Raw genomic sequence first — 23,880 nt, 5'->3', positions numbered from 1 at the left:
CCCTCCTCCTGCACAATCTGCCCGCTCCTGCTTGCCAGTTTTGGTTGGACGTATTCCTGGAGGTTACATCATGCGACATGATTTTTAATAATGCCTGGAGGCTCCAGCAGCCCTAACCGGGAACGCCCTCTGCACAGAAAGTGGCAGGAAGGACAAAGTTCACTTTGCTGGCTTCACCTTGTGCTGGGAGCTTTTGCCATGAGCTTGGAGCTCTGACCTGAGCACATGGCCCAGGCTTTCGGGGAGGTAAAGAATTCCATTTCTCCTCCTTGCCCTTCTCTTTCTGTCTGCCTTATTCCTGTCTTCCACCCTTCCCCCTGCCACGCTCAGTCTTCCCCACATTATTTCTGTCTCCCGCCCCAGCTTGTCCCTTTTGTGCTGGTGGGACCCCCTTGCTGGTCACTGTATGTGACAGGTGAGGTCCCCTGCTGGGCCTAATGCACAGCAGATGTGAGCCTGTTACAACCTCAGCTCCAAACTCTGGCCCCTTTGCTCTAGCTGGGGAGGTTGGTGTTTTTAGTTCGGCACAGTCCTGCTCCTTCCCCCCCGCCCCCAAGCCAGACAAGATGGCCGCGGTTGTGCTTGCTGTCCTAGCAGGTAGGGGAATGATCCTGTATTCTCTGTGGGCACTGCCCCATCCAGCCCCATGGCTGTACGAGCTGTGTCAGAGGAAGACGGCACTGCTGACTTGAGGAAGGACCCCATAAATCAGGAGACCTCAAAAAAAATAATTAGTCTATTTGTCCTCTAGGGTCAGTGCCATGTAGGGTCATCATGTTTCTGTCAGCTGACTCTTAAACTCTTAAAAACGCAACCGGAGATTCCCCCATAATCCGGGGAGTGCAAGAGTCAGGGTTTGAAAAAAAGCATTCAATCTTGTGACAGCTGGCAGCGCTGGGAAAGGGCAAGTGCCGTAGCTGGCATCTTTCCCAACCACAGCAGCCTGCAGAGCCAAAAGCATGAGTCTGTTGCACTCCTGTTGGGAGGGGAATGATGGTCCAGTGGTTTGGGTGCTGCTATCTTGGGACCCGCTGAGTTGGGTTCAATTCTTGCTCTGCTACAGGTCCCTCGGGTGGTCTTGAGCAAGTCGGTGAACTGTTCTGGGGGTAACAGCTGTGCCTTGCCTCACGGGGGGCTGTGAATATCACTACAATGCTGTTTTATAGATTTTAAGGCCAGAAAGAACCATTAGATCATCTAGTCTGACCTCCTGCATAACCCAGCCCAGAGAATCTCACCCAGTTACCCTGGTATTGAGCCCAATCACTTAAATTAGACTAAAGCATTTCAGTCTTCAGGAGATTAAATAGCTGAGTGTCCCAGGCAGAGAACAGTTGAGACCAAGGGGCCCCTGAGGCCCCTGCAATGGCAGGGAATTGATTCGGTGAGAAACGCCCATGTGGTCTTGGCAGGTGATTCATGTTGCAGAGGAAAGTGAAAACCCCCAAGATCCCTGATAATCTGACCTGGGGAACAGTCCTTCCTGCGCATGGGAGCAAGATCCACCAGCCACATAGCTAGAAAGCATTCTTCAGACAGCCTCAGACCACTAGTCTGTCCTGTCTCCAGCTATGGACAATCCCTGATGCTTCAGAGAAAGGGGGATGGAGAGGAAATGAAGAATACATCTGGCCAAACTGTGCATGGAGACAAATAATTCCTTCCTGACCTCCTCAGTGGCTGTAACCCTGAAGCATGATATTTGATTACAGCCATTGTCTTAGTGCAGAGCTGTATGTGTTGTGAGCATGTTGAGGGCAGTGCAGGCAATCCTGTTCTCCCCATGGGCCATGAAGGACTGGGATTAGCACAGGGACTCATAAAGATAGTGAGGCAGCTGACACTCTGGTGATGGGGTCCATATAACTAGAGCTAAAGTGGCTGGGTTGTAATAGACTAATGCCTTGCACTGACTGGTGGGTTACACATGCAGGATAACACACCTTCAGAGGAAGTTTCCTCTCCCTAGGTAGAATTTGGGTCTCTATAAAGCAAGTTTGTTTGGATCCCTAAAATAGCTCTTGGGTTTGTGTGGTGTATTGAGGACTGTGTTTTCATTGCAAGCTATCACTTTAAGAATCTTTTTTTTTCCTGATCCTGTTTGCAGACTAAGGGGCTCTAGAGGGGAGTGTGTGATCAGTCAGTCTGCAGCCAGCCAGCCAAGTGCAAGGTGGATGAATTGGGCCTCACTGCCTTAGGGAGCAGCCTGCTTTGTCTCTCTCTGTTTTGGGATTCTTGAGGAGTGTTATTCTGAATTCTAGGAATTAAAGTAGCATCACGTTGCAACCTTCCAGCAAGAGAGTTTTATGTTTTTATCTCATTTCTGTGCGTGTGCCATGAACATAAGCACTCTGTTTTACAGGGCGTTGCCATATAGCGGCATCATGGCCTCAGCAAACCCTGTGGAGAGACTGAAGGGTGAGGCCTTGTGCCCCATCTGCCTGGAGTGCTTCACTGAGCCAGTGAGCATTGACTGTGGGCATAACTTCTGCCAGGTCTGCATCAGCCGATACTGTGAGGCATGTGAGGAGGAAAGCCCTTGTCGCCCCGTCCAGTGCCCCGTCTGCAAAGGGAAATTCAAGAAGGACAACTTCCGGCCCAATTGGCAGCTGGCCAACATGTTAAAGACCATCCTGGAGCTGAGGGCCATGAGGGGAGAGGAGTGGGCGGGGCTGTTCTGCCAGCATCACCAAGAGCAGCTCAAGTTGTTCTGCGAGGAGGACGGGAAGGCCATCTGCGTGGTGTGCCGGGAGTCCCAAGAGCACCGAGAACACAGGGTGGCACCCATGGAGGAGGCTGCCCAAACATACAGGGTGAGAGTCTGCTGGGTGCAGGGGTTCCTGGGTGCTAATCTGCTGGGGAGCTGGGTGCTAATCACAGGCGCAGCTGGGGGCTCCTCTCCACTGCTGAAAGTTTAGGTGGGGCTACAAGTCTTTTTTTGTGTTTGAGAAAACGCTTTTTCCTCAGCGGGCTGGGCTGCTTGTCCATGCCCAGGGCAGGCCCCCAGGAGGCCGGGTTCAGTTCCCAGCTCTGACACAAATAGACCAAGCAACGGCTTTAGGGTTTCTTCACTGCAACCGAGGGAACTTTTCAGGGAAAAACATGAATATTTTTCACAACATCATCCATGTTGAAAAAAACAACAACATTTTTCTTTGTGGGGGAGGGGAACTTCTAAGCAAATCTATGGACAGGCTTCATTTATAGGGGAGCCTGTGTGTGGCTAATAGGCTCACTTTACTGGTACAAAGGGACACCCCTGGTGACTGATCCCAGGCAGGAGCGGTGGAAGAGCCTTAAAAGTGAGGGGGCCCACAGGCTCCCGAACTGTGGCCCCGCCTCCATGTGGGCCATTCCCCCGAGGCCCCGCCCCTACACCGCCCATTCCCCCGAGGCCCCATCCCCACACCACCTCTTCCTCCAAGGCCCCGCTCCTGCACCACCTTCCCTCAAGACCCCACCCACCACACACTCCTCTCTGTCCCTTCTCCATCACTTGTTCTTATGGCCGGTAAAGATTGGGGGAGCCATGGCCCCCTGACTTCCCCTGGTCCAGCGCCCTTGATCTCAGACCTCTGGATCTTCAACCACACACCGTTCCTGTTTGAGCTTGCAGACCAGGGGGCATTAGCTGAGATGCAGTAGCAGCCTTACAACCCACTCTACATGGTCAGGTCACAGGTCTGGTGGAAGCCAGAAGTGGTCAGCACCTCAGTGGAAGGTGCATGGCCCTCCCGGATGCCCTCCTGACCTGTGCTGCTCTTCCCCCTCAGACCAAAGTCCAGCAAGCCCTGACTCAGCTCAGGAAGGAGATGGAAGCTGCCAAGCGGCTGGAGGCCAAGGAGAACAGGAAGATCAAGGAATGGCAGGTGAGTGTCTCCCTGGTGGGAAGGTAGATCCACTCCAGTTCAACCACAACCTATTGAGGCCTCGCTCTTGGTCGCCTTGTGTCGGTGCCGTGCTCGGTGCAACAGGGCCCAACTGCTGCCATGATACGAATTAATAATAATAGCAAGGTATTAACTGGCGACTCCTTCTGTATTTAGTGATGACCCTGGCTCAGGGATCTGTGGGGATTGAACCCAGGGCACCAAAGCATCCCCCTCTAAAAGATTAAGTTTATTAGTGCAACGACTGTAGATGTCTAAGCCAGCAGGGCCGGCCTCCTGCCTAACCCAGGCCAGAGAATCTCCCACAGCGATTCCTGCCTCTGGTCCAATAGCTCCTGGCTGAGCTAGAGCAGAGCTTTGAGACAGAGACGCTCCATCTCCACTGACAGACTCCCAGGGATGGAGCAGACACTACTAGACGCATACATGTGCTGTAGCTGCTGTGGGGATCCGGGAGCACATTAGCACAGACGTAGGGGAGCATGGCTGTCACGGCTCAGGGACACTGCTCCTCTGTCCCCCTGTGCTCTCTGAGGACACCCTGCTCTGGCTGTGAGCCTCCATCTCTCTGGGGTGGAATCCTGAGATTCTGCCACTCTCAGACCGGGTCCTGCCCCGCAGTCCCTGGTGTATCATGCACGTGTGGGCTCTCCCTCGGGGAGCGCCCAACCCGTGGTCCATTCAGTAGCCAGACTTCTTATAGCAATAGCGGTGTGTCTGTAACCATCTGGACAAAGCACTTCAGAGAGAAGGACCCTGACTCATCAAAAGGTCTCCACGTAGATCTGCTTTACCTGGAATCCTGCCAACTTTCCCCAGTCTAGTTCTCCTTAGCTCTCAAAAACCTTTCCCTCTCCCTTGAGGGTGTGAGCCTCTTTGAGCCCCCCACTCCCAAAGGGACCGAGTCATCCCTGGGCAAACTTGTCTAGCAGGGTGTGAAGGCTGAATCCCCACTCTGGCACTTTGAGTGTAGAAGGTGGGGGCCCACAAGGATTATAAAAATTAATACTGGCCACTCCAGGCTTGTATTAAACTCCCAAGGTTACAGCTTCTCTCTGACCTTGGATGAGTAGATGCTGCCACCATCCAAATGCAAAAAACCCCTTGGGAACCAGGAAGGGGCACTTGGGAATTCCTCCCTGTGGGGTACTCTCAAGCTCTTTCACCCCCCTCCAGGGAAGAGCTGAGAAAGAAAACAAAGGAAATCAGCTGTTGCCACCAGCTAATTAAACAACATCTGCACAAACCTCGTAGGACACAAAAACACAGTCCTGTTCTTAAAAAAGGTAAATTTTATTAAAAACAAAAAGAAAGAAAATACATCTGGAACTTAGGCTATTGCTAGATTTTAAAAGAGCAAATATCATAATTAGGCATCAAGAATGGTTTTCTTGAGGTCCAGCTTAATGGTTACAAGCAAAACAAAAGCAGTTGCGGGTTAGCACAGAGGAGTCCACAAGCCAATAAGAAATAAAAGAAATAACCCTAATCACGTCTTTCCAGACATTCCCTGATCTACTTACATATCTGGGGTTTCAGATAAGTAATTCCTAGGTATGATTTGATGATTTTTCCTACCTGGTTTAGCTTCTTACAGCATTGCTACTCTGTGTCTCCTCTCTCCGGAGAACAACAACAGACAGACAAAGGGAAAGTTTTATTCCCAATTTTAAAAAGTTCCAACCCTCCCATTGGCTCTTTTGGTCAGGTGCCCACTCCTTTCCTTTTACCTATGGGCTCTTTTAACCCTTTACAGGTAAAGCAAGTAGAGAACAGCTACTAACAGGGATTTTGTAGCTAACTGTCTGGCTGGGTGTCCATAAAAGGGAGCTATCCTCCCCACCCTTCATTTATCACACGCCCCCCAAATCACAGACGGCGCTGGCCAACCTGGTTCAGGTCAGGACCACACCGGCTGGGATTTCTTCCTAGAGGTTTAGGAAACAGAGTTAATAAGATACATGCACCTTTAATTTGACTAATAATTTCATGAAGAACTAAGCCGTATTTTTTACATTTCAAGGACTACAATGACTTACAGGGACATTTTTACCCGGCTGATTCTGGCCAACCTTTCTGGGAGAGTGCATCAGCCACTTTGTTAGAGGCTCGTGAAATGTTGTTGTATTTCAAAATCAAAGTCTTGAAGAGCTAAACTCCACCGAAGAAGTTTTTTTGTTAGTTTCTTTGACTGCGTGAAGCCACTTTAGTGCATCATGGTCAGTCTTCAGGTGGAAACGCCATCCCCAAATGTATGGGTGTCGCTTCTCCAGAGCATACACAATGGCGTAACATTCTTTTTCTGAGACTGAGCAGTGGCTTCCCCTCTCAGAAGGTTTTTGCTGAGAAACACGACAGGATGGAATTGTTGATCTGGTCCTTCCTGCATTAAAACCGCTCCCACACCACACTCGGATGCATCTGTGGTTATGACGAACGGTTGGTCAAAGTCTGGGGCCCTTAGTACAGAGTCAGACGTAAGGGCCGCTTTAAGCTGGTTAAAGGCTTTTTGACACTTCTCAGACCTCTGAACTGCATTTGGCTGTTTTTTCCTGATTAAGACTGTCAGTGGGGTGGCAATTTGGCTGTAGTGTGGTACAAATCGTTGGTAATACCCGGCCAAGCCCAAGAAGGATTGGACCTGTTTCTTTGACTTAGGGACAGGCCACTTTTGGATAGCATTTACTTTAGCCTGTAGGGGGTTGACAGTTCCTTGACCCACCTGGCGTCCAAGGTACGTTACCCTGTTTAGGCCTATTTGACATTTTTTGGCCTTAACGATTAATCCTGCCTCCCTTAAGTGCTGGAAGACAGCGTGGAGGTGTTCCAGGTGTTCTGCCCATGAATCTGAGAATATAGCCACATCGTCAAGGTAGGCGACTGCAAATTCCCCAAATCCAGCCAGAAGGTTATCTACCAGTCTCTGGAAGGTGGTGGGTGCATTTCGCAGTCCAAAAGGGAGCACATTAAATTCATACAGCCCTACATGGGTAATGAAGGCTGACCTTTCCTTGGCGGGGTCATCTAGTGGCACTTGCCAGTGCCCCTTAGTTAAGTCTAAGGTGGAGATGAACTGGGCCCGTCCCAGTTTCTCCAGTAGCTCATCTGCGTGTGGCATTGGATAGTTCTCTGGGCGAGTTACAGCATTTAGTTTACGGTGGATGCTCCTCCACTTGTGTCATTAAAACGGGCTAGTCCAAAACTGGATTTCCCCATTGGGTTTGGGAACCAGAACCACTGGAGAGGCCCATGCACTCTCAGAGGGGTGGATTACACCCATCTGTAACATGTCCTTGGTCTCTCTTTCTATTGCGGTTTTGGCTTGAGGAGACACCCGGTAGGGTTGGTCTCTAATTGGGCGAGCATCACCTGTGTCAATGGAGTGGTACGCCTGTTCGGTCTGTCCTGGGGTGGCTGAAAACATTGGTGCGAATCTGCTGTACAGCTCCTGGATCTGCTGTTGTTGCTTACACCCACGGGTCATGGAAAGGCTCACCTCTTCCATGCCACCATTGCTTTTTCCTTCATAGTAGACTCCTTCAGGACACTCAGCGTCGTCTCTCTCCTGGGCTGTAAACTGGAGAACCTTGATTTCTTGGGAATAAAAGGGCTTTAGAGAATTAAGATGGTATACTTTAGGTTTTAGGGTAGGGTCTGGGAACACTATGAGGTAATTAATAGCTCCCAGGCGCTCTCGGACCATAAATGGCGCCTCCCACGATGCTTCCATCTTATTGGCCTGGAGTGCTTTCAGGACCATGACTTGGTCACCTACTCTGAAGCAACGCTCTCTGGCATGTTTATCATACCAGGCCTTTTGCTCTTGCTGAACATCCTGCAGGTTTTCTTGAGCAAGAGCTAGAGTCTTTGAGGGTGTTTTGCAGGTTGGTTAAAAAGTCCAAAATGTTAGTTCCTGGAGAAGATGTAACCCCCTCCCATTGCTGCTTCACCAGCTGTTATGGCCTCTTAACTTTGTGGCCATAAATGAGTTCAAAGGGTTCAAACTGGGATGTGGTCCAGCCCTGTAGGCAAAGAGCAACTGGGTCCCAATCATTGGAGTGCTCATTCATGAATTTATGTATCATGGCCCCCAAAGTCCCATTAAACTTTTCCACTAGGCCATTCGTTTGATGGTGGTAAGGAGTGGCAACCAAGTGGTTCACCCCATGAGCTTCCCAAAGACGTTTCATAGTCCTTGCCAGGAATTTTGTCCCCAAATCTGTAAGGATGTCGGAGGGCCAACCTACCCTGGCAAAAATGTCTGCCAATGCCTGGCTCATGCTTTTAGCCCTGGTATTGCTTAGAGCTACTGCTTCCCGCCATTGGGTGGCAAAATCCATGAAGGTCAGTATGTACAGTTTTCCTCTGGGTGTCTTCTTAGGGAAAGGACTCAGAATATCCACAGCTACTCGCTGAAATGGAACCTCAGTTATGGGGAGTGGCTGGAGAGGGGCCTTGACCTGGTCTTGGGGTTTTTCCACCCTCTGGCACACCTCACAAGGCTGGACATAGGTAGAAACGTCCTTGTCCATCCCCTCACAATGGAATGACTTCCCCAAACGGTCCTTGGTCCTGTTCATACCAGCATGGCCATTAGGATGATTGTGGGCTAAGCTCAAGAGCTTTACCCTATACTTAGTTGGAACTACCAACTGTCTCTGAGGATACCAGTCCTCCTTGTGCCCACCAGAAAGGGTCTCCTTGTATAAGAGTCCTCCTTCTACAACAAACCTGGACCTATTAGAAGAGCTGAGGGGTGGTGGGTCCTTTGTGCTGCTGTCCAGGCTCCCTTGAGTCTCTCATCTGCTTCCTGCTCTGCCTGGAACTGCTCCCTTGATGCTGGAGACATCAGTTCCTCACTGGATTCTGGACCTGGGCTTGGTCCCACTGGAAGCGATGCATGTGATGCGGGTGTCTCCGTTGACTGTGAACCGCTCTCCGCTGGTGCACTGGGTTGTATTTCAGGCTCCGGTTGAGCTTCTTGCAATGGTTGAGCTGCTGCTGCAGGTGCAGGCTCTGTGGCGCCCTTTGGTGCTGGCTCCCCTGACTCTGGCGGGGTTGCAAGCACGGGCTCTGGTGCTGAGGGCTCTGCCAGTTCTGATTCTTGGGTTGGTTCTGGCTGGGCCCCAGGAACTGGATCTACAACCGCTGCCATAGACTCTGGTCTGCTGGGTCCCTGTAGGATGCTTAGGAATGGAGTTAGGTGTGGAGGCCAGTTTAGCCTCACATGGTTGGCTAAGTCTTCTCCCAGCAGCATGGGAATGGGATAATCGTCATAGACTGCAAAGGTCCATATTCCTGACCAGCCCTTGTACTGGACAGGCAACTTGGCTGTAGACAAGTTAAAAGAGTTGGCCTTAAAGGATTCCACTGTCACTTGGGCCTCTGGGTCAATGAATTTGGGGTCCATCAGGGACTGGTGAATAGTGGACACCTGTGCTCCAGTGTCTCTCCACGCAGTAATCTTCCTCCCGCCCACACTCACAGTTTCCCTTCATTCTGGGGGTATTTGCGAGGCATCTGGGCCTGAAGGCTCTCATTGGGACCCCAGGATGATGAGTTGCTGCTGGCTGGTGCTCTTGGGGCAGTTGGCCTTCACATGCCCCAGCTCATTACATTTAAAGCATCACCCAGCTGACTGTGGGCTGGGGCGAGGTGGGTGGTTGGAGAGTGGAATGGTGGGACAAGAGGGCATCTGGCATCTCCCTGGCTGTGTGGAGGGCTCCTCCTTGTGAGGTGGGGCCTTAGGCAGACTCCAATGGTGGGGTGTTGTCTCGGGTTGCCCCTTCTGGTATCCGCACCAACTGCTACCTCCCCTGCCTCGATTACAGTTTTGGGCTTCCCATCTAGGATGTAACTTTCTATTTCCTCAGGAACACCTTCTAAGAACTCCTCCATTTGCATTAGGAGAGACTTAAAACGAGAGATTTAACGCTTGCTCCTGATATCCAGGCATCCCAATGTTTCACAATGTGGTAGGCATGTCGGGTAAATGCCACATCTGGTTTCCACCTTAGGGCTCTGAACCGCCGACGGGCATGCTCGGGTGTTAGCCCCATCCCAATTCTGGCCTTGTGTTTAAAAAGTTCTTACTTGTTCATGTGTTCTTTAGGCATTTCAGCTGCCACCTCTGCTAAGGGTCCACTGAGTTGCGGCCTCAGCTCCACCATATACTGGTCTATAGGGATGTTGTACCCAAGGCAGGCCCTTTCAAAATTTTCTAAGAAGGCCTCTGTATCATCACCTACCTTGTAGGTGGGGAATTTTTTGGAATGGGGAGCGGTACTTGGAGAAGGATTGTTAGGGCTACCTGATTGATCCAGCGTAGCTTTTTCCAGCTCTAAGCGCTTCAGCTCCATTTCCACCACCAAGCGCTTCGCCTCTCTCCTCCCCTCCACTTCCACCTCCAATCACTTTGTCTCCACCTCCGCTTCCAAGCGCTTCATCTCCACTTACGAGCTCTTCGTCTACGCTTCCACCTCCTGTCCTCTGCTTTCAAGCGCTTCATCTCTAGGAAGAAATTCCTTTCTGCCTCAATTAGAACTCAGCCTGAGTTAAGGGCATCCCTCCGTCCTGGCACTGGGATCTTGGCTGGGGGATGGCTGACCCTTCCCTACTGGGAAGTCTTTGTTCCCCCATCTCCTCCCAGAATTTCTGTCATGGAGCTGGATGTCTGGGCTTGATCTGGGTCTGTCTTCTCCTTGGCGTGCCACTTTGGGAAGACTGGTTTCTCTAGGATTTCAGTGCCCGACCTCAACCTCATGCACAGGGCTGCCTTACTCTAGCCTAGCTATTTTGATGCCATGAAGCTCGACCAAAAAAAAAAGAAATAAACCGCTTGTTGGACTCCCTGGCTTTGCAGGCTGCTTAAAGGTAAAATGTGTCCTTTAAAAATCCTGAGGTCTGTGCTTCTGGTTCAAAATGATCTCACCGCTCTGCCACCATGTCAAGGCTGATTCCCCACTCTGGCACTTCGAGTGCAGAAGGTGGGGGCCTGCAAGGATTCTTAAAATTAATACTGGCCACTCCAGGCTGGTATTAAACTCCCAAGGTTACAGTTTCTCTCTGACCTTGGATGGGTAGATGCTGCCACCACCCAAGTGCAAAACCCCCTTGGGAACCAGGAAGGGGCACTTGGGAATTTCTTCCTGTGGGGTACCCTCAAGCCCTTTCACTCCCACTCCGGGGAAGAGCTGAGAAAGAAAACAAAGGAAATCAGCTGTTGCCACCAGCTAATTAAACAACATCTGCACAAACCTCTTAGGACACAATAAAACCAATCCTGTTCTTAAAAAAGGTAAATTTTATTAAAAACAAAAAGTAAGAAAATACATCTGGAACTTAGGCTATTGCTAGATTTTAAAAGAGCAAATATAATAATTAAGCATCAAGAATGGTTTTCTTGAAGTCCAGCTTAATGGTTGCAAGCAAAACAAAAGCAGTTGGGGGTTAGCACAGAGGAGTCCACAAGCCAATAAGAAATAAAAGAAATAACCCTAATCACATCTTCCCAGACATTCCCTGATCTACTTACATATCTGGGGTTTCAGATAAGTAATTCCTAGGTATGATTTGATGATTTTTCCTACCTGGTTTAGCTTCTTACAGCATTGCTACTCTGTGTCTCCTCTCTCCGGAGAACAACAACAGACAGACAAAGGGAAAGTTTTATCCCCAATTTTAAAAAGTTCTAGCCCTTCTATTGGCTCCTTTGGTCAGGAGCCCACTCCCTTCCTTCTACCTATGGGCTTTTTTAACCCTTTACAGGTAAAGCCAGTAGAGAACAGCTACTAACAGGGATTTTGTAGCTAACTGGCTGGCTGGGTGTCCATAAAAGGGAGCTACCCCTCCTCTTCATTCATCACACAGGGGTCAAGCCAGGGCATCAAAACAAATGCATCTTTCATTGTACTTTAAGTGTTTCTGAGAAGCATTTACCTGGATCCATCTCTCCCTTCCCATCTCTCCTTTCCTGATTTTTGATGGGAAATTTCAGAATGAAATGAAGATCTTCTTTACATTCTGAGCCAATGTGAAATTTCCACTTTGGTTCAAATTATTCAATGGGAGACTTAAAGAGCTCAATCTCTTTAGCTTCTCAAGAAGAAGACTGAGATGCGACTTGATGGTGGTGTAGAAGTACCTTCATGGGAGAAAATACTGGCTACTAAAAAACTCTTTGATCTAGCAGAGAATGGCAGAACAAGAGCCGATGGCTGGGAGCAGAAGCCAGACAAATTCAAAGTAGATATAAGGCACAAGTTATTAACACGAGGGGTGATTAACCACTGGAACAAACTCCTAAGGAAAGTGGTGGATGCCTCATCTCTTGATGGCTTTGAATCTAGATGGGCACCTTTCTGGAAAACACTTTGGTGAATCACAAGTCATTGGGCTCAGGACAGGGGTGACTGGGTGAAATTCAATGGCTGGGCTATGCAGGAGGTGAGACTAGAATCTAATGGTTCCTTATGGCCTTGGAATCTGTACAGTTATTCAATAAAAAATGCTGGTTTTGTTTCACTTTTCGAAACCTGGATAGTGGAGTGGGGGGAGGTCAAACAATTTGGAGAAAATTGGGGTGGGAGACACACCCTTCTTCCCACTTTCTCTGTTATTAAAACCATTTTCAATGAGAAAAGTGTAGGGAAAGATTGGCTGGCTGGTTGGTGTGTAAGTAGCACTTAGTTTTCCCTTAGACCTGTTGGATTTTTTTACTTCTCCCGGCAGGAGAAAGTGCAGGTTCAGCGTCAGATCATCATGTCAGAGTTCGAGAAGATCCGCCAGTTCCTGACCGAGGAGGAGAAGCTGCTGCTAGAGAAGCTGGCAACGGAAGAGAAGGACTTTGTGCAGAGAGTACAGGCCAACCTAGCTGACCTCTCGGAGCAGAGCTCTGCCCTGGGCAAACTCATCGCAGAGCTGGAGGAGAAGTGCCGGAAATCGTCTGTGGAGCTGCTAGAGGTGAGAGTGTGTTGGGTGTGTCAGCAGGTGGCTGGGTGGCCAAGGGGGGGTAAGGTACAGGGCAGTGATGTGGGACGCCTGGGTTTTAATCCCAGCCTGCCTCTGGGTGACTTTTCCTTCTGTGGGCATCAGTTTTCCCATCTGTTAAATGGGGCTAACTGGTAGAATTGGTTGGGAAATGACTTGGGATTTTTCCCTCTGCTGAAAAAGATTTTGTTTTCTTCAGAAATTTGGGCTGCGTGGGAGGGAGGTTGGAAAAAACCCCAAATGGAAAATGTTAGGATTCACCAAACAAGCTGTCATAAATATAAAGGGAAGGGTAAACCCCTTAGAAATCCCTCCTGGCCAGGGGAAAGCTCCTCTCACCTGTAAAGGGTTAAGAAGCTAAAGGTAACCTCGCTGGCACCTGACCAAAATGACCAATGAGGAGACAAGATACTTTCAAAAGCTGGGAGGAGGGAGAGAAACAAAAGGTCTGTGTCTGTCTATATGCTGGTTTCTGTCGGGGATAGACCAGGAATGGAGTCTTAGAACTTTTAGTAAGTAATCTAGCTAGGTATGTGTTAGATTATGATTTCTTTAAATGGCTGAGAAAAGAATTGTGCTGAATAGAATAACTATTTCTGTCTGTGTATCTTTTTTGTAACTTAAGGTTTTGCCTAGAGGGGTTCTCTATGTTTTTGAATCTAATTACCCTGTAAGATATCTACCATCCTGATTTTACAGGGGGAATTTCTTCATTTCTATTTACTTCTATTTTTATTAAAAGTCTTCTTGTAAGAAACTGAATGCTTTTTCATTGTTCTCAGATCCAAGGGTTTGGGTCTGTGGTCACCTATGCAAATTGGTGAGGCTTTTTATCCAACATTTCCCAGGAAAGGGGGGGTGCAAGTGTTGGGAGGATTGTTCATTGTTCTTAAGATCCAAGGGTCTGGGTCTGTAGTCACCTAGGCAAATTGATGAGGCTTTTTACCAAACCTTGTCCAGGAAGTGGGGTGCAAGGTTTTGGGAAGTATTTTGGGGGGAAGGACGCGTCCAAACAGCTCTTCCCCAGTAACCAGTATTAGTTTGGTGGTGGTAGCGGCCAGTCCAAGGACAACGGGTGGAATATTTTGTACCTTGGGGAAGTTTTGACCTAAGCTGGTAAAGATAAGCTTAGGAGGTTTTTCATGCAGGTCCCCACATCTGTACCCTAGAGTTCAGAGTGGGGGAGGAACCTTGACACAAGCCTTTTTCACAGCAGACACTGATTCTCCTCCGTTTCTTCTCTGCAGGGTGTGAGGCATTCACTGAGCAGGTAGGTGACCATGGTCCATCTCCATTCCGTTTCTGCTATGGATGGGTATGCTGGGAGCTGAGATAACAAGGCATTTCTCCCCGTAGCGCTGAAACTATCAAACTGCGGGAGCCAGAAGCCATCCCCACTGAAGTGAAGAATAAATACAAATTCCCTGAGCATTGCCTAGATATGAAGAAAATGCTACAGAGATTCAAGAGTGAGTGACACCGCACGGGATGGAATTTGCTGAGCATCCTAGGGAGAACAGAAGAATATACACTCCGGGTGTGTTTGGGCGGAGGGGTGGTGGGGGGGAAGTAAAGTGATACTTGGATGCATACACGGGGGAATCTTGAGTAGGAGTAGAGAGGTTATTTTACCTGTGTTTATCACTGGTGCGACTGCAGCTGGAGTCCTGTGTCCACAATTCCAGAATGATGTTGATAAATTGCAGAGGGTTCAGGGAAGAGCCGTGAGAATGGTTGAAGGATTAGAAAATCTGCCTTCTAGTGAGAGACTCAAGGAGCTCAGTCTATTTAGCTTAACAAAGAGAACGTTCAGGGGTGACTTGATCACAGTCTATAAGTACTTACATGGGGAACAAATATTTAATAATAGAGGCCTCTTCAAGCTAGCAGACGAAGGTCTAACAAGATACAGTGGCTGCTAGTTGAAGCTAGGCAAACTCAGACTGTAAATACCGCATGACTTGTTAACAGCGAGAGTGAGTAGCTACTGGAATAATTTACCAACAACTGTGGCGAATTCTCCATCACTGGCCATTTTAAATTCAAGTTTGGATGTTTTTTTTTTTCCTAAAAGATCTGCTCTAGTTCAAACAGAAATTAATTCAGGGACGTCTTGTGCTGCTGTGTTACACAGGAGGCCAGGCTAGATTGTCACAGTTATCCCTTCTGGCCTTAGAATCTCGTGCAGGTAGGGAGGGCGTGGTTTGTACATGAGGGGAGGTAGGCCCACAGCGCTGAAGTGGGGAGCCATGATGTGTGGGCATGGGGCCATAGTGAGGGGTAGATCCACAGCATGGGATGAGGCTGCTTTCTGGGAGCCATATTGCAGGGGTAACACCGACAGACCCCGTTCGCCGATGGGATCAAACCTGTGACCTCTGGAACTAAATGCATGAGCCTCTACTGCAGGAGCTAAAAGCCGCATGGCTCTTAGCTAAGGCTGTAGAGCAGACTCATTAATCTCTAAGTGGTCTCGGTGCTCGGTGCCGCTAGCTGGGGCAGGGGACCACACCCCGGAGGTGTGGCCCTGATACAGAGCTGCAGCTCCGTTTTGGGGGTAGGACCATGGTGTGGTGTGGGGCTGTATTCTGGGGAGCTGGGCCACAGGGCAGAGGTGCAGCCAGGGCCCATGGGCGGGGCCACGTGGTCCCTGGACCATGGAGTGTTTGGCTGCAGGCCTCAGCAGCGCTGGTCTGACTCTCTCATTTCTCCATACAGCGGACGTGACTCTGGACCCCGAGACAGCCCACGTGTGCCTGGAGCTGTCCAAGGACCATCGTGGCGTGCGGCTGGGGGAGCCGCATCGGGCCGTCCCATCCCACCCCAAGCGTTTCGACACGTACCGCTGTGTGCTGGGCGTGGCGGGGCTGCAGACGGGACGGCACTACTGGGAGGTGGAGGTGGAGGCGGGCGACAAGGCCTACTGGACGCTGGGTGTAGCACGGGGCTCGCTGCGCAGGAAGGGCTGGTTCAGCATGGAGCAGGAGGAGGGCATCTGGGCTGTGCGCCTCATCAGGGGCCACTACCACGCCCACACCTGCCCCAAGACCAGCCTGTCCCCGAGCCGCAGCCCCCAGCTCCTGGGCATCTTCCTGGACTGTGACAGCGGGAGCATCACCTTCTATGAGGCCGAGGGCATGGAGCCCATCTTCTCCTTTGCCGCCAGCACCCCCTTCTCCGAGCCGCTCTTCCCCTTCTTCTGGCTCATGTGCCCCGGCACCAGACTCAGGGTTCAACCCATGGTGTGAGCGGGGGAAGCAGGCCTGACAGGCTGGGGAAGGGCACGGGGGTGGGCAGTGTCCCTGACAGGGCCTCTCGGTGGGACAGTGGCCCCTTCCCCATCACACCAACACCCACCCCAATCGTCCAGTAGCTGGGAACCACTCAAGGCTGTTGGAGTTGGGGGGCTCCCTCACCCTAGCAGCAGCAGGGGTGGGGGGCAGGGAGATGAGGTATGCCAGCCAGCTCTGCTCCCCTTACCTAGCTCTCAGGGCCACGGGGGGCTGCCTCGGGTAAGCGTGTGTATACACGCTCCCATAGACCTCCCCCCCAGCCCTGTGTACCTCCCTTGCCTACCACCCCCCCTCCCCCACCCAGATCTGAGACGAAGAGGGGCAGAGGTGGCAGGGCCTGGCCTGGTTGCTCAGTGGGATGAGCTCACCCGCACTGGTCAGACCTCAGTCTGTGCCCCCTGGTGGGATGGCCTCGCTCCCCCTCTCCCCAGGGAGCTCTCGCTCTGCTGGGTTGGTTTGGTCAGGACCTTTTTTTTAGGATAAACTGAATGTAAAGATGAGGCAGGTTGTCAGTTACTGACCTCTCCACTCCACCCCCGCCAGGTGTATGCGTACGTCACGCCTACAGCAGCCCCGTGGGGCAGCACCATCTTGTGATTCAAACCCTTAGGCACTAACACGGGAGTTATTCAGAACCCAGAGCTCATCGTCTTCCTAACTAAGGACAGTTTGGGGAGAAACCCACCCTAAATCCCCCGTATTGTCTTCACTGCTGGGTGCTGCACTCCAGAACTTGACTCCAAAACTAGACTGTGGGGCCATCCGGGCAGGGACAATGTCTGGGATCACAGGAGGGATCCATCAAGAGCCCATTACTATTACTGTGAATCCAACCAGAATTGGGGTCCTGTTGTGCAGGGCACTGCACAGACGCTGGCCCTGCCTGAGTCTGGCGAGAGCCTGAGACAATTGCTCTGAGGGGATGGGTTTCATGCACTGTGCCCAGGAGGCTGAATCCTGCTGTCCAAGGGCTCTGATAATCAGGGGTTAAATCTATGTGGCTCAGAGTCTTCTGGGAATTAGAGACCCCTAGAAAAATTTTGATGACATTTGATTTTTCAGTTTTTAGCATTTTTTAAAAACCAACCGCCTAGATTTTATGTTTGGAGTCAGGGGGCTTATTTCCCCACTTTGTTCCAGGTTTCCCTCTTAGGGTTTGTTTGCTCTTACAGTGCTCAACCCTCATCGGATAAGCTTGCCTTGCGGGGAGCTAGCATGGACCACCTTTGCGCCCCTCTGCCTCCTCCACCCTTTAGTCCCCCCCATAGCCTCACTGCCTCCATCCAACATCCCTCCGCCCCACGCTCCTGTGCTCCATACCCCTTCATCCCCTTGTCCCCTCCTCTGCCTCCTAACTCTTCATACCTCTGCCCCTCCTCCTCAGCCCCCAACTCTGTCCCATAGCCCCTTTCTACCCTTCATCCTTCTGCGCCTTTCTGCCCTGCACCTCCTGTGCCCCTCCACCGTATGCCCTGTGCCCTGCACCCTATGCCCCTCCACCCATTCCCACACAGCAATTACTGGGGAACAAGCCCCCCCCCCCCGGGGCAGGATTCCCAGAACAGTGTTGCTCCTGGGAGCATTAGGCACTGTGGGAAAACCTGCCCACATCCTCCTGGGGCATGATGGGAGGCAAGGGCTGAACTCCCACAATTCACTCCTGCCATGAGTATGGCTGAGGAGTTTTGTGTGCGGGGTGTGTGTGTGCGTCCGCAGTGCCCCCTGTTGGGTCTTTGCTCCTAGCATCACTGGTGTGTGTGGGGGGCGATGCATGTGCACTCCATTGGTCCATAGGGTTTTAGGCAAGAAGGAAGCACAAGTCCGACTGTGCAGACAGACAGTGTGATGGCTGTATGTTTGGGGCAACCACTGTGTCAGAATAAACTGGATTCTGCAGCCACAAAAGCTGGTCTCAGTCCAGTGAATGGAGGAAGCACCCCCCACCCCCGCAGGGGAAAGGCCCCATGTCACATTCCCTGCCCTCAAGACAGACAGACAGCTCCTCCCAAACTCTGCCTTCCCCAATAGCTGCAGTCCTTCACTGCAGTCCCCGCGGCACTGCCAGGCTGGGTTGTTATTGTTTATTTGAGTTATGTGGGGCCTACAGGCCAGGTGCCCATTGTGCTGGGCGCCGCACAAACACAGAACAAAGAGAAAGCACCTGCTCCCAAGAGCTCACAATCTGTGGGGGCAACATCAACCCTGGATCAGCCCAGGGGCCCATCTAGCCAGTCCAGTGCCCAGGAGCAGCCCATTCAGAGGGAGGGGTGTGAGGCCTGCAGTGGGCAGTTGTGGGAGGAGCTGATTTGCTCCTGGTCAGGGCCAGGAGTAATTAGTGACGATGGATAACTGTGAACGTTCTCGCTTCCCACCTGGACGCTGAAGCGCGGCTCCTCTGCAGGTGTGAAGCGCCCTCTTTCCATCTGCCCCCCAATCCCTTCCCTGAGACATGTTCAGTTCTTGGACTCCGAAACACCAGGTGGCAATGAGTTCCACAGGGCATGGCAAAGGACATTTCCTTTCACTGAAAATGGGCTGTCTCTTGAAGTGTGTATCCCAGGACTGGACACAGGATCCAGGAACCGTCTCCCCAATGCTGCATGCCACAGTAACACGCCTTCTCCACTCTGATTCTGTATTTCCCTGCTCACACAGCCCAGGAGCAAGTTACCCTCTTACCCACGGCACTGCAGAGTGGATTTGCCTACATCCTTTTCAGGGCCTGTGGTTTCCAGGGTACAGTTCCCATTCTGCAGGTCTGGCCTGCGTTCCTTGGTCCTAGAAAGATGACCTTGCATTTGGCTGTATTAAAAAGCACCGTGTTCGAATGATCTCAACTGACCCCGATTGCTCATACACTTTAAGGCCACAAGGGACCATCATGATCATTTAGTCTGACCTCCTCCACGTCGCAGGCCACAGAACCGCCCCCACCCACTCCCGTAACAGGCCCATAACCGCTGGCTGAGTTACTGAAGTTCTCAAATTACGATTTAAAGACTTCAAGTTACAGGGAATCCACCATTTACTCTAGTTCAGACTTACAAGTGACTCATGCCCCATGCTGCAGAGGAAGGAGAAAAACACCCAGGGTCTCTGCCAATCTGACCCGGTGGGAAATTCCCTCTTGACCCCAAATATGGCAAAAAGTTAAACCCTGAGCATAGGGGTGCAATCCATGAGCCAGCTCTGCCCCCATTGTTATTCCCCACCCACTCACTTTCATGCCACTGCCAAGCTTTGCCCTGATGTGTGTGATACTCTCGGGGGATGCCAAGCAGACTCCATGCTTTACTTCACTTGACCCTCCTGCCCCCACAGCCAGCTCCTTCCCATCCTAGTCCCCAGCCCCACCCCCAAGCTCTCCATCTAGGTGCTAGGTCCCTCCCCCAGAGCCCATCCCCAGCTTCCCAGCACCCACCCCAATCTGACCCCTGTCCTCTGCGCCGCTTGATCTCCAAGCCGGCCCCTGACCCCCAAGGGTGAGCCGTGGCCAGTCCCTAGCCCATGTGAGTCCTCTGGTGTCTGATCAGGGCTGAACTCTGGCGGAAGTCCTTCCCGCACTGGGTGCATTTGAAAGGCTTCTCCCCTGTGTGGGTCCTCAGATGGGCGCTGAGGGCCGAACTGTGCAGAAAGCTTTTCCCACACTGGCAGCAGCTGTGCGATCTCTGCTGACTGTGAGTCCTCTGGTGCCTGCCGAGGGCAGCACGGAGCCGGAAGGCTTTCCCGCAAGCTGCGCACTGGTGTGGCGTCTTCTCCCCATGGGCGCTGCTCTGGTGGTTCAGGAGTTCATTGCTGGCACTGAAGCCAGCCCCACAGTCAGGGCACTTGTGGGCTGCAGCCCCAGCGTCGTGGCCCCTCTGGTGGACGAGGAGATCGGAGCTGACGCTGAAGGCCTTGCCGCACTGCCCGCACTTGTAGGGCTTGTCTCCGGCGTGGAGCCGCTGGTGGGTGAGGAAGCCCGAGCTCTGGGTGAAGCCTTTGCCGCATTGGTGGCAGCGGTAGGGCTTCTCCCCCGTGTGGGTGCGCCAGTGCACCGTCAGGGTGGAGCTCATGCCAAAGCGCTTGCCGCACACAGTGCACCGGTAGGGGCGCTCCCCGGTATGGGTGCGGCGGTGGGCCACCAGGTCGGAGCGCTGGGTGAAGGCCTTGCCACAGTCGGGGCAGGGGAAGGGGCGCTCGCCGGTGTGGGTGCGCCTGTGCGTGGCGATGTGGGAGCGCCGGGCAAAGCCTTTCCCGCACTGGGGGCAGCGGTGGGGCTTGTGGCCGGCGTGGCCGCGCAGGTGAGCGGCCAGGTTGGAGGAGTCAGTGAAACCGCGGCCGCAGTCGGGGCAGCGGTAGGGGCGTTCGCCGGTGTGGGTGCCCTGGTGCTTCACGAGGTTGGAGCTGCGGCTGAAGCTCTTGCCACACTCACCGCACCGGAACGGCCGCTCCCCGGTGTGCGTACGCCGGTGCTGCGCCAGGTGTGAGCTCCAGACAAAGCTCTTCCCGCACTCAGGGCATGTCTTCCGCTCCGCGCTCCCTTCACCCTGTGCTCCATCCGGCTGAGCCTCGGCCCCAGGCTGGCCCTCGGGCGCCTCGCCCGACAATGCTTCATCCTGCCACGGACTCCCCTCCTCGTCCCTGTGCAGCATCTCAGCACCTATGGGGAGGAAATGGGAGACAATGAACAGCTGGGAAAGGGGAATCCTGGGGGAGAGAGAGAGATCAGTGACTGAGATCAGGGCCCTGTCATGCTGGGCGCTGCACAGAGACACAGCGCTGGGATCAGGGCCCCGTCATGCTGGGCGCTGCACAGACACACCGTGACCATAAAAACCATAAAAGATTAGGAGAAAGGTAACCTCAGAGAGCACAGCTGGAAAAGGTGGGATCTTTACAATACAAAGGCAAAGCAAGATCTGCTGGCTGGGAGCAGAAGGGAGACAAATGGAGGCTGGGAATTAGGGGGCAGTGTTTATCTGGGAGGGGAATGAACCATTGGGAGAGCTCCCCTTAGGACGGGGTGAATTCTCCATCCCTGGGAGTCTGTCAGTGGAGATGGGGCGTCTCTCTCTCAAAGCTCCGCTCTAGCTCAGCCAGGAGTTACTGGGCCAGAGGCAGGAATCGGTGGGGGAGATTCCTGGCCTGGGTTAGGCAGGAGGCCAGGCTGGATGGGCACGATGGGCTCTGCTGTCTCTAACATCTATGAAATTCTAAGACATTATGACATGGAAAGGGCCAGATTCTGTCCTCATTACCAACTTCCTGCCACTAGAGCTGCTAGTGAGATTAAACAGGGCAGGAGCGAAAGCTCTCCTCCTGTGTAGTCTTTGCTCTCCGCTCTCCGCAGAAGGATGGGAGGCAAAGGGCTAGAGCTGCTGTCAGAAATGAGTCAAGGTCAGTGCAATCCATGCATGCCATGGCCAGGAGGGCGTAATGCGGCTATTACCATGAAAAACTAGTTCCACCACAAAAATGTTCCTTTCGCGGCTTCCAATCTGAAGCATTTTTCATCGCTTCAAAATTCTTGGACCCAGATTTCCATCACGGTCACTAGCTACTTCTTTCACCCACTGAAAACCTGGGTGTTTCACCCACATAAAATTCTCTGGGGCCTGACAACCCGCTTCCCAGGCAATATTGGCTGTGGGCAGTGGACTTTTTGAAAGAGAACATCGCCTGGTACTTCGCAAAAAACAATGTATTTCAAGAGTGTTGCTGATTCCCCCCCCCACAAAAAAAAAAAACAACATTAAGAAGCTATGAGAAAACTCCTCATTTGGAAACCAAGATCTATGGCATTTGCTATTGAATGAACCGGGATGGGACAGAACTGGGGCTGTGGCGGGGAGGTGGGGGAAGCTCACCCAAGCCCCACTGGGATATTTACCTGGCTCAGAGATGCTCTCTGAGCGCCTTTAATGCATCCCTCACCTCTATGGACGCCTTGTGGCCCATCCGTGTCCTCAGAGCCCTGGAGATCTGGGATGCAGGGTGCTTCCATGGGAATCAGGAATCCTGTCCCTGTGAGGAAGAGCAGGGCAAGCGGGAGATTTTCTCCAGGAGCTGAAATTGGTCAACTACTGAAAGTTCTGAGAAAAAACTCCTGAGTTATTTTGCCAACCAGGAAGAGGAGGAGGGGGAGGAAAACTGACACAGAAACGGTTTCTTTTCTTTCCAAAATTTCCATGAAAAACAGCCCCCTAAATTGCAGCCAGCTCTAGTGACCAGGCAGCAAACAGCGAGCAGAAAAAGCTCCTCCCAGCTTCAGGGATGATCTGTGGTTTAGGGCTCCAGGTCACATGTACAGCAAGGAGTGGGGTCTGCACAGGCTCCGGGGAACGAGTCCACACACCTGCTTGGCATGTCTCCCACAATCACCGAGCAAGAGCATCCCAGAGGGTGACTAGATAAACCTCGCTGGAGCAGAGAGAGGCACAACCATTATGAAGGGCTGCCTAAGGCAAGCACTGACCCCCAGCTGCTGACCTCTAACCTACCAGACCCCACTCCCCTGCCAGAGCCGGGGACAGAACCCAGGAGTCCTGAGTCCCAGCACCCGCTGGCTGATGCACTCTCCCAGGCACCAGGGGATGCTCAGAGCGGTTCCCGGGCCCCCATGGCCCCAGGGCGTAGTGCTGCATGGAGGGAGAAAGGAGGCACAATGGGGACTGGGGACTAAGACAGGAGCTGCACAACCAGGAAGTGCTGAAGAGATTGAGAGAGAGAAAAACACGAGCTTTGCTTCCCACAGCCAGAGCCAGTGCCATCTAGTGGCTCCGGCCCCAGAACCGCATCCCCAGACAGATGGGGCATGCAGACCCAGACAGACACAGGGCTGAATAATATGGAGGTAGTCAGAGAGCTAGGTACTGCTTTGGGATGCTTTGCAGTCCCACTCCTTGGACTTTGGGGCTAAGAAGATTAGCAGCAAAATTTCACACCGTGTTTAAATTGGCACCATTAGGTTTCACAATCAACAGACCCCCGCCTCCGCCCCCCCGAGATGAACGGACACTTTCCAGCCCTCGCAGAGCGATGGGCTCAGACTCTCGGCAGACGCAGGCAGCTGTCACTGCCGTGACTAAACCACAGTTCATATTCCAAACGTTTCTTTCGGAGCCCTAACCACTAGGGACTCCGTGTCCATGTTAAAGGACGCTGAGCTGCTGGATCAAAGTGGGGTGGCTTCTACTGCAGCAACCGAGCCAGGCCATCACAGAATACAATGAGATGTGCCACCGAATAGAACCCAGGAGTCCAGACTCCCGGCCCCTCCCTGTGCGCTATCTCACCCCCTGCCCCGGCTTGCAGAGTTAGAATCATAGAATATCAGGGTTGGAAGGGACCCCTGAAGGTCATCTAGTCCAACCCCCTGCTCGAAGCAGGACCAATTCCCAGTTAAATCATCCCAGCCAGGGCTTTGTCAAGCCTGACCTTAAAAACCTCTAAGGAAGGAGATTCTACCACCTCCCTAGGTAACGCATTCCAGTGTTTCACCACCCTCTTAGTGAAAAAGTTTTTCCTAATATCCAATCTAAACCTCCCCCACTGCAACTTGAGACCATTACTTCTCGTTCTGTCATCTGCTACCATTGAGAACAGTCTAGAGCCATCCTCTTTGGAACCCCCTTTCAGGTAGTTGAAAGCAGCTATCAAATCCCCCCTCATTCTTCTCTTCTGCAGGCTAAACAATCCCAGCTCCCTCAGCCTCTCCTCATAAGTCA

General features: G+C 52.1%; 2 protein-coding genes across 2 annotated transcripts; one reads left to right on the top strand and one right to left on the bottom strand.

The window, feature by feature from the left end:
* Positions 1 to 181: 181 nt before the first annotated feature.
* On the top strand, positions 182 to 18,053 carry LOC144267041 (E3 ubiquitin-protein ligase TRIM58-like). Its single transcript, XM_077820689.1, has 7 exons — positions 182 to 246; positions 2,363 to 2,813; positions 3,774 to 3,869; positions 12,621 to 12,851; positions 14,126 to 14,148; positions 14,235 to 14,347; positions 15,597 to 18,053. The coding sequence occupies exons 2-7, from the start codon at positions 2,385 to 2,387 to the stop codon at positions 16,124 to 16,126; spliced, it is 1,422 nt and encodes a 473-aa protein (XP_077676815.1). The 5' UTR covers positions 182 to 246; positions 2,363 to 2,384; the 3' UTR covers positions 16,127 to 18,053.
* Positions 18,054 to 19,608: 1,555 nt separating this feature from the next.
* On the bottom strand, positions 19,609 to 22,761 carry LOC144267050 (uncharacterized). The gene is made up of 2 exons (XM_077820705.1): positions 22,088 to 22,761; positions 19,609 to 20,813 (listed from the first exon to the last, which is right to left on the bottom strand). The coding sequence occupies exons 1-2, from the start codon at positions 22,155 to 22,157 to the stop codon at positions 19,672 to 19,674; spliced, it is 1,212 nt and encodes a 403-aa protein (XP_077676831.1). The 5' UTR covers positions 22,158 to 22,761; the 3' UTR covers positions 19,609 to 19,671.
* Between the last annotated feature and the right edge of the window lie 1,119 nt (positions 22,762 to 23,880).

Source organism: Eretmochelys imbricata, chromosome 6 (assembly GCF_965152235.1).
Source record: "Eretmochelys imbricata isolate rEreImb1 chromosome 6, rEreImb1.hap1, whole genome shotgun sequence".
NCBI lineage: Eukaryota > Metazoa > Chordata > Testudines > Cheloniidae > Eretmochelys > Eretmochelys imbricata.
Note: the sequence above shows the minus strand (reverse complement) of the source record. Positions and strands in the feature narration are given on the sequence as shown.

Coding starts and splice junctions, on each gene's coding strand:
- LOC144267041 (XM_077820689.1), top strand. CDS start 2,385: ATGGCCTCAGCAAACCCTGTGGAGAGACTGAAGGGTGAGGCCTTGTGC. Junction 3,870..12,620: donor GGAAGATCAAGGAATGGCAG/GTGAGTGTCTCC, acceptor TTCTCCCGGCAG/GAGAAAGTGCAGGTTCAGCG. Junction 14,149..14,234: donor GTGAGGCATTCACTGAGCAG/GTAGGTGACCAT, acceptor TTCTCCCCGTAG/CGCTGAAACTATCAAACTGC.
- LOC144267050 (XM_077820705.1), bottom strand. CDS start 22,157: ATGGAAGCACCCTGCATCCCAGATCTCCAGGGCTCTGAGGACACGGAT. Junction 20,814..22,087: donor GCCACAAGGCGTCCATAGAG/GTGAGGGATGCA, acceptor TCCTCCCCATAG/GTGCTGAGATGCTGCACAGG.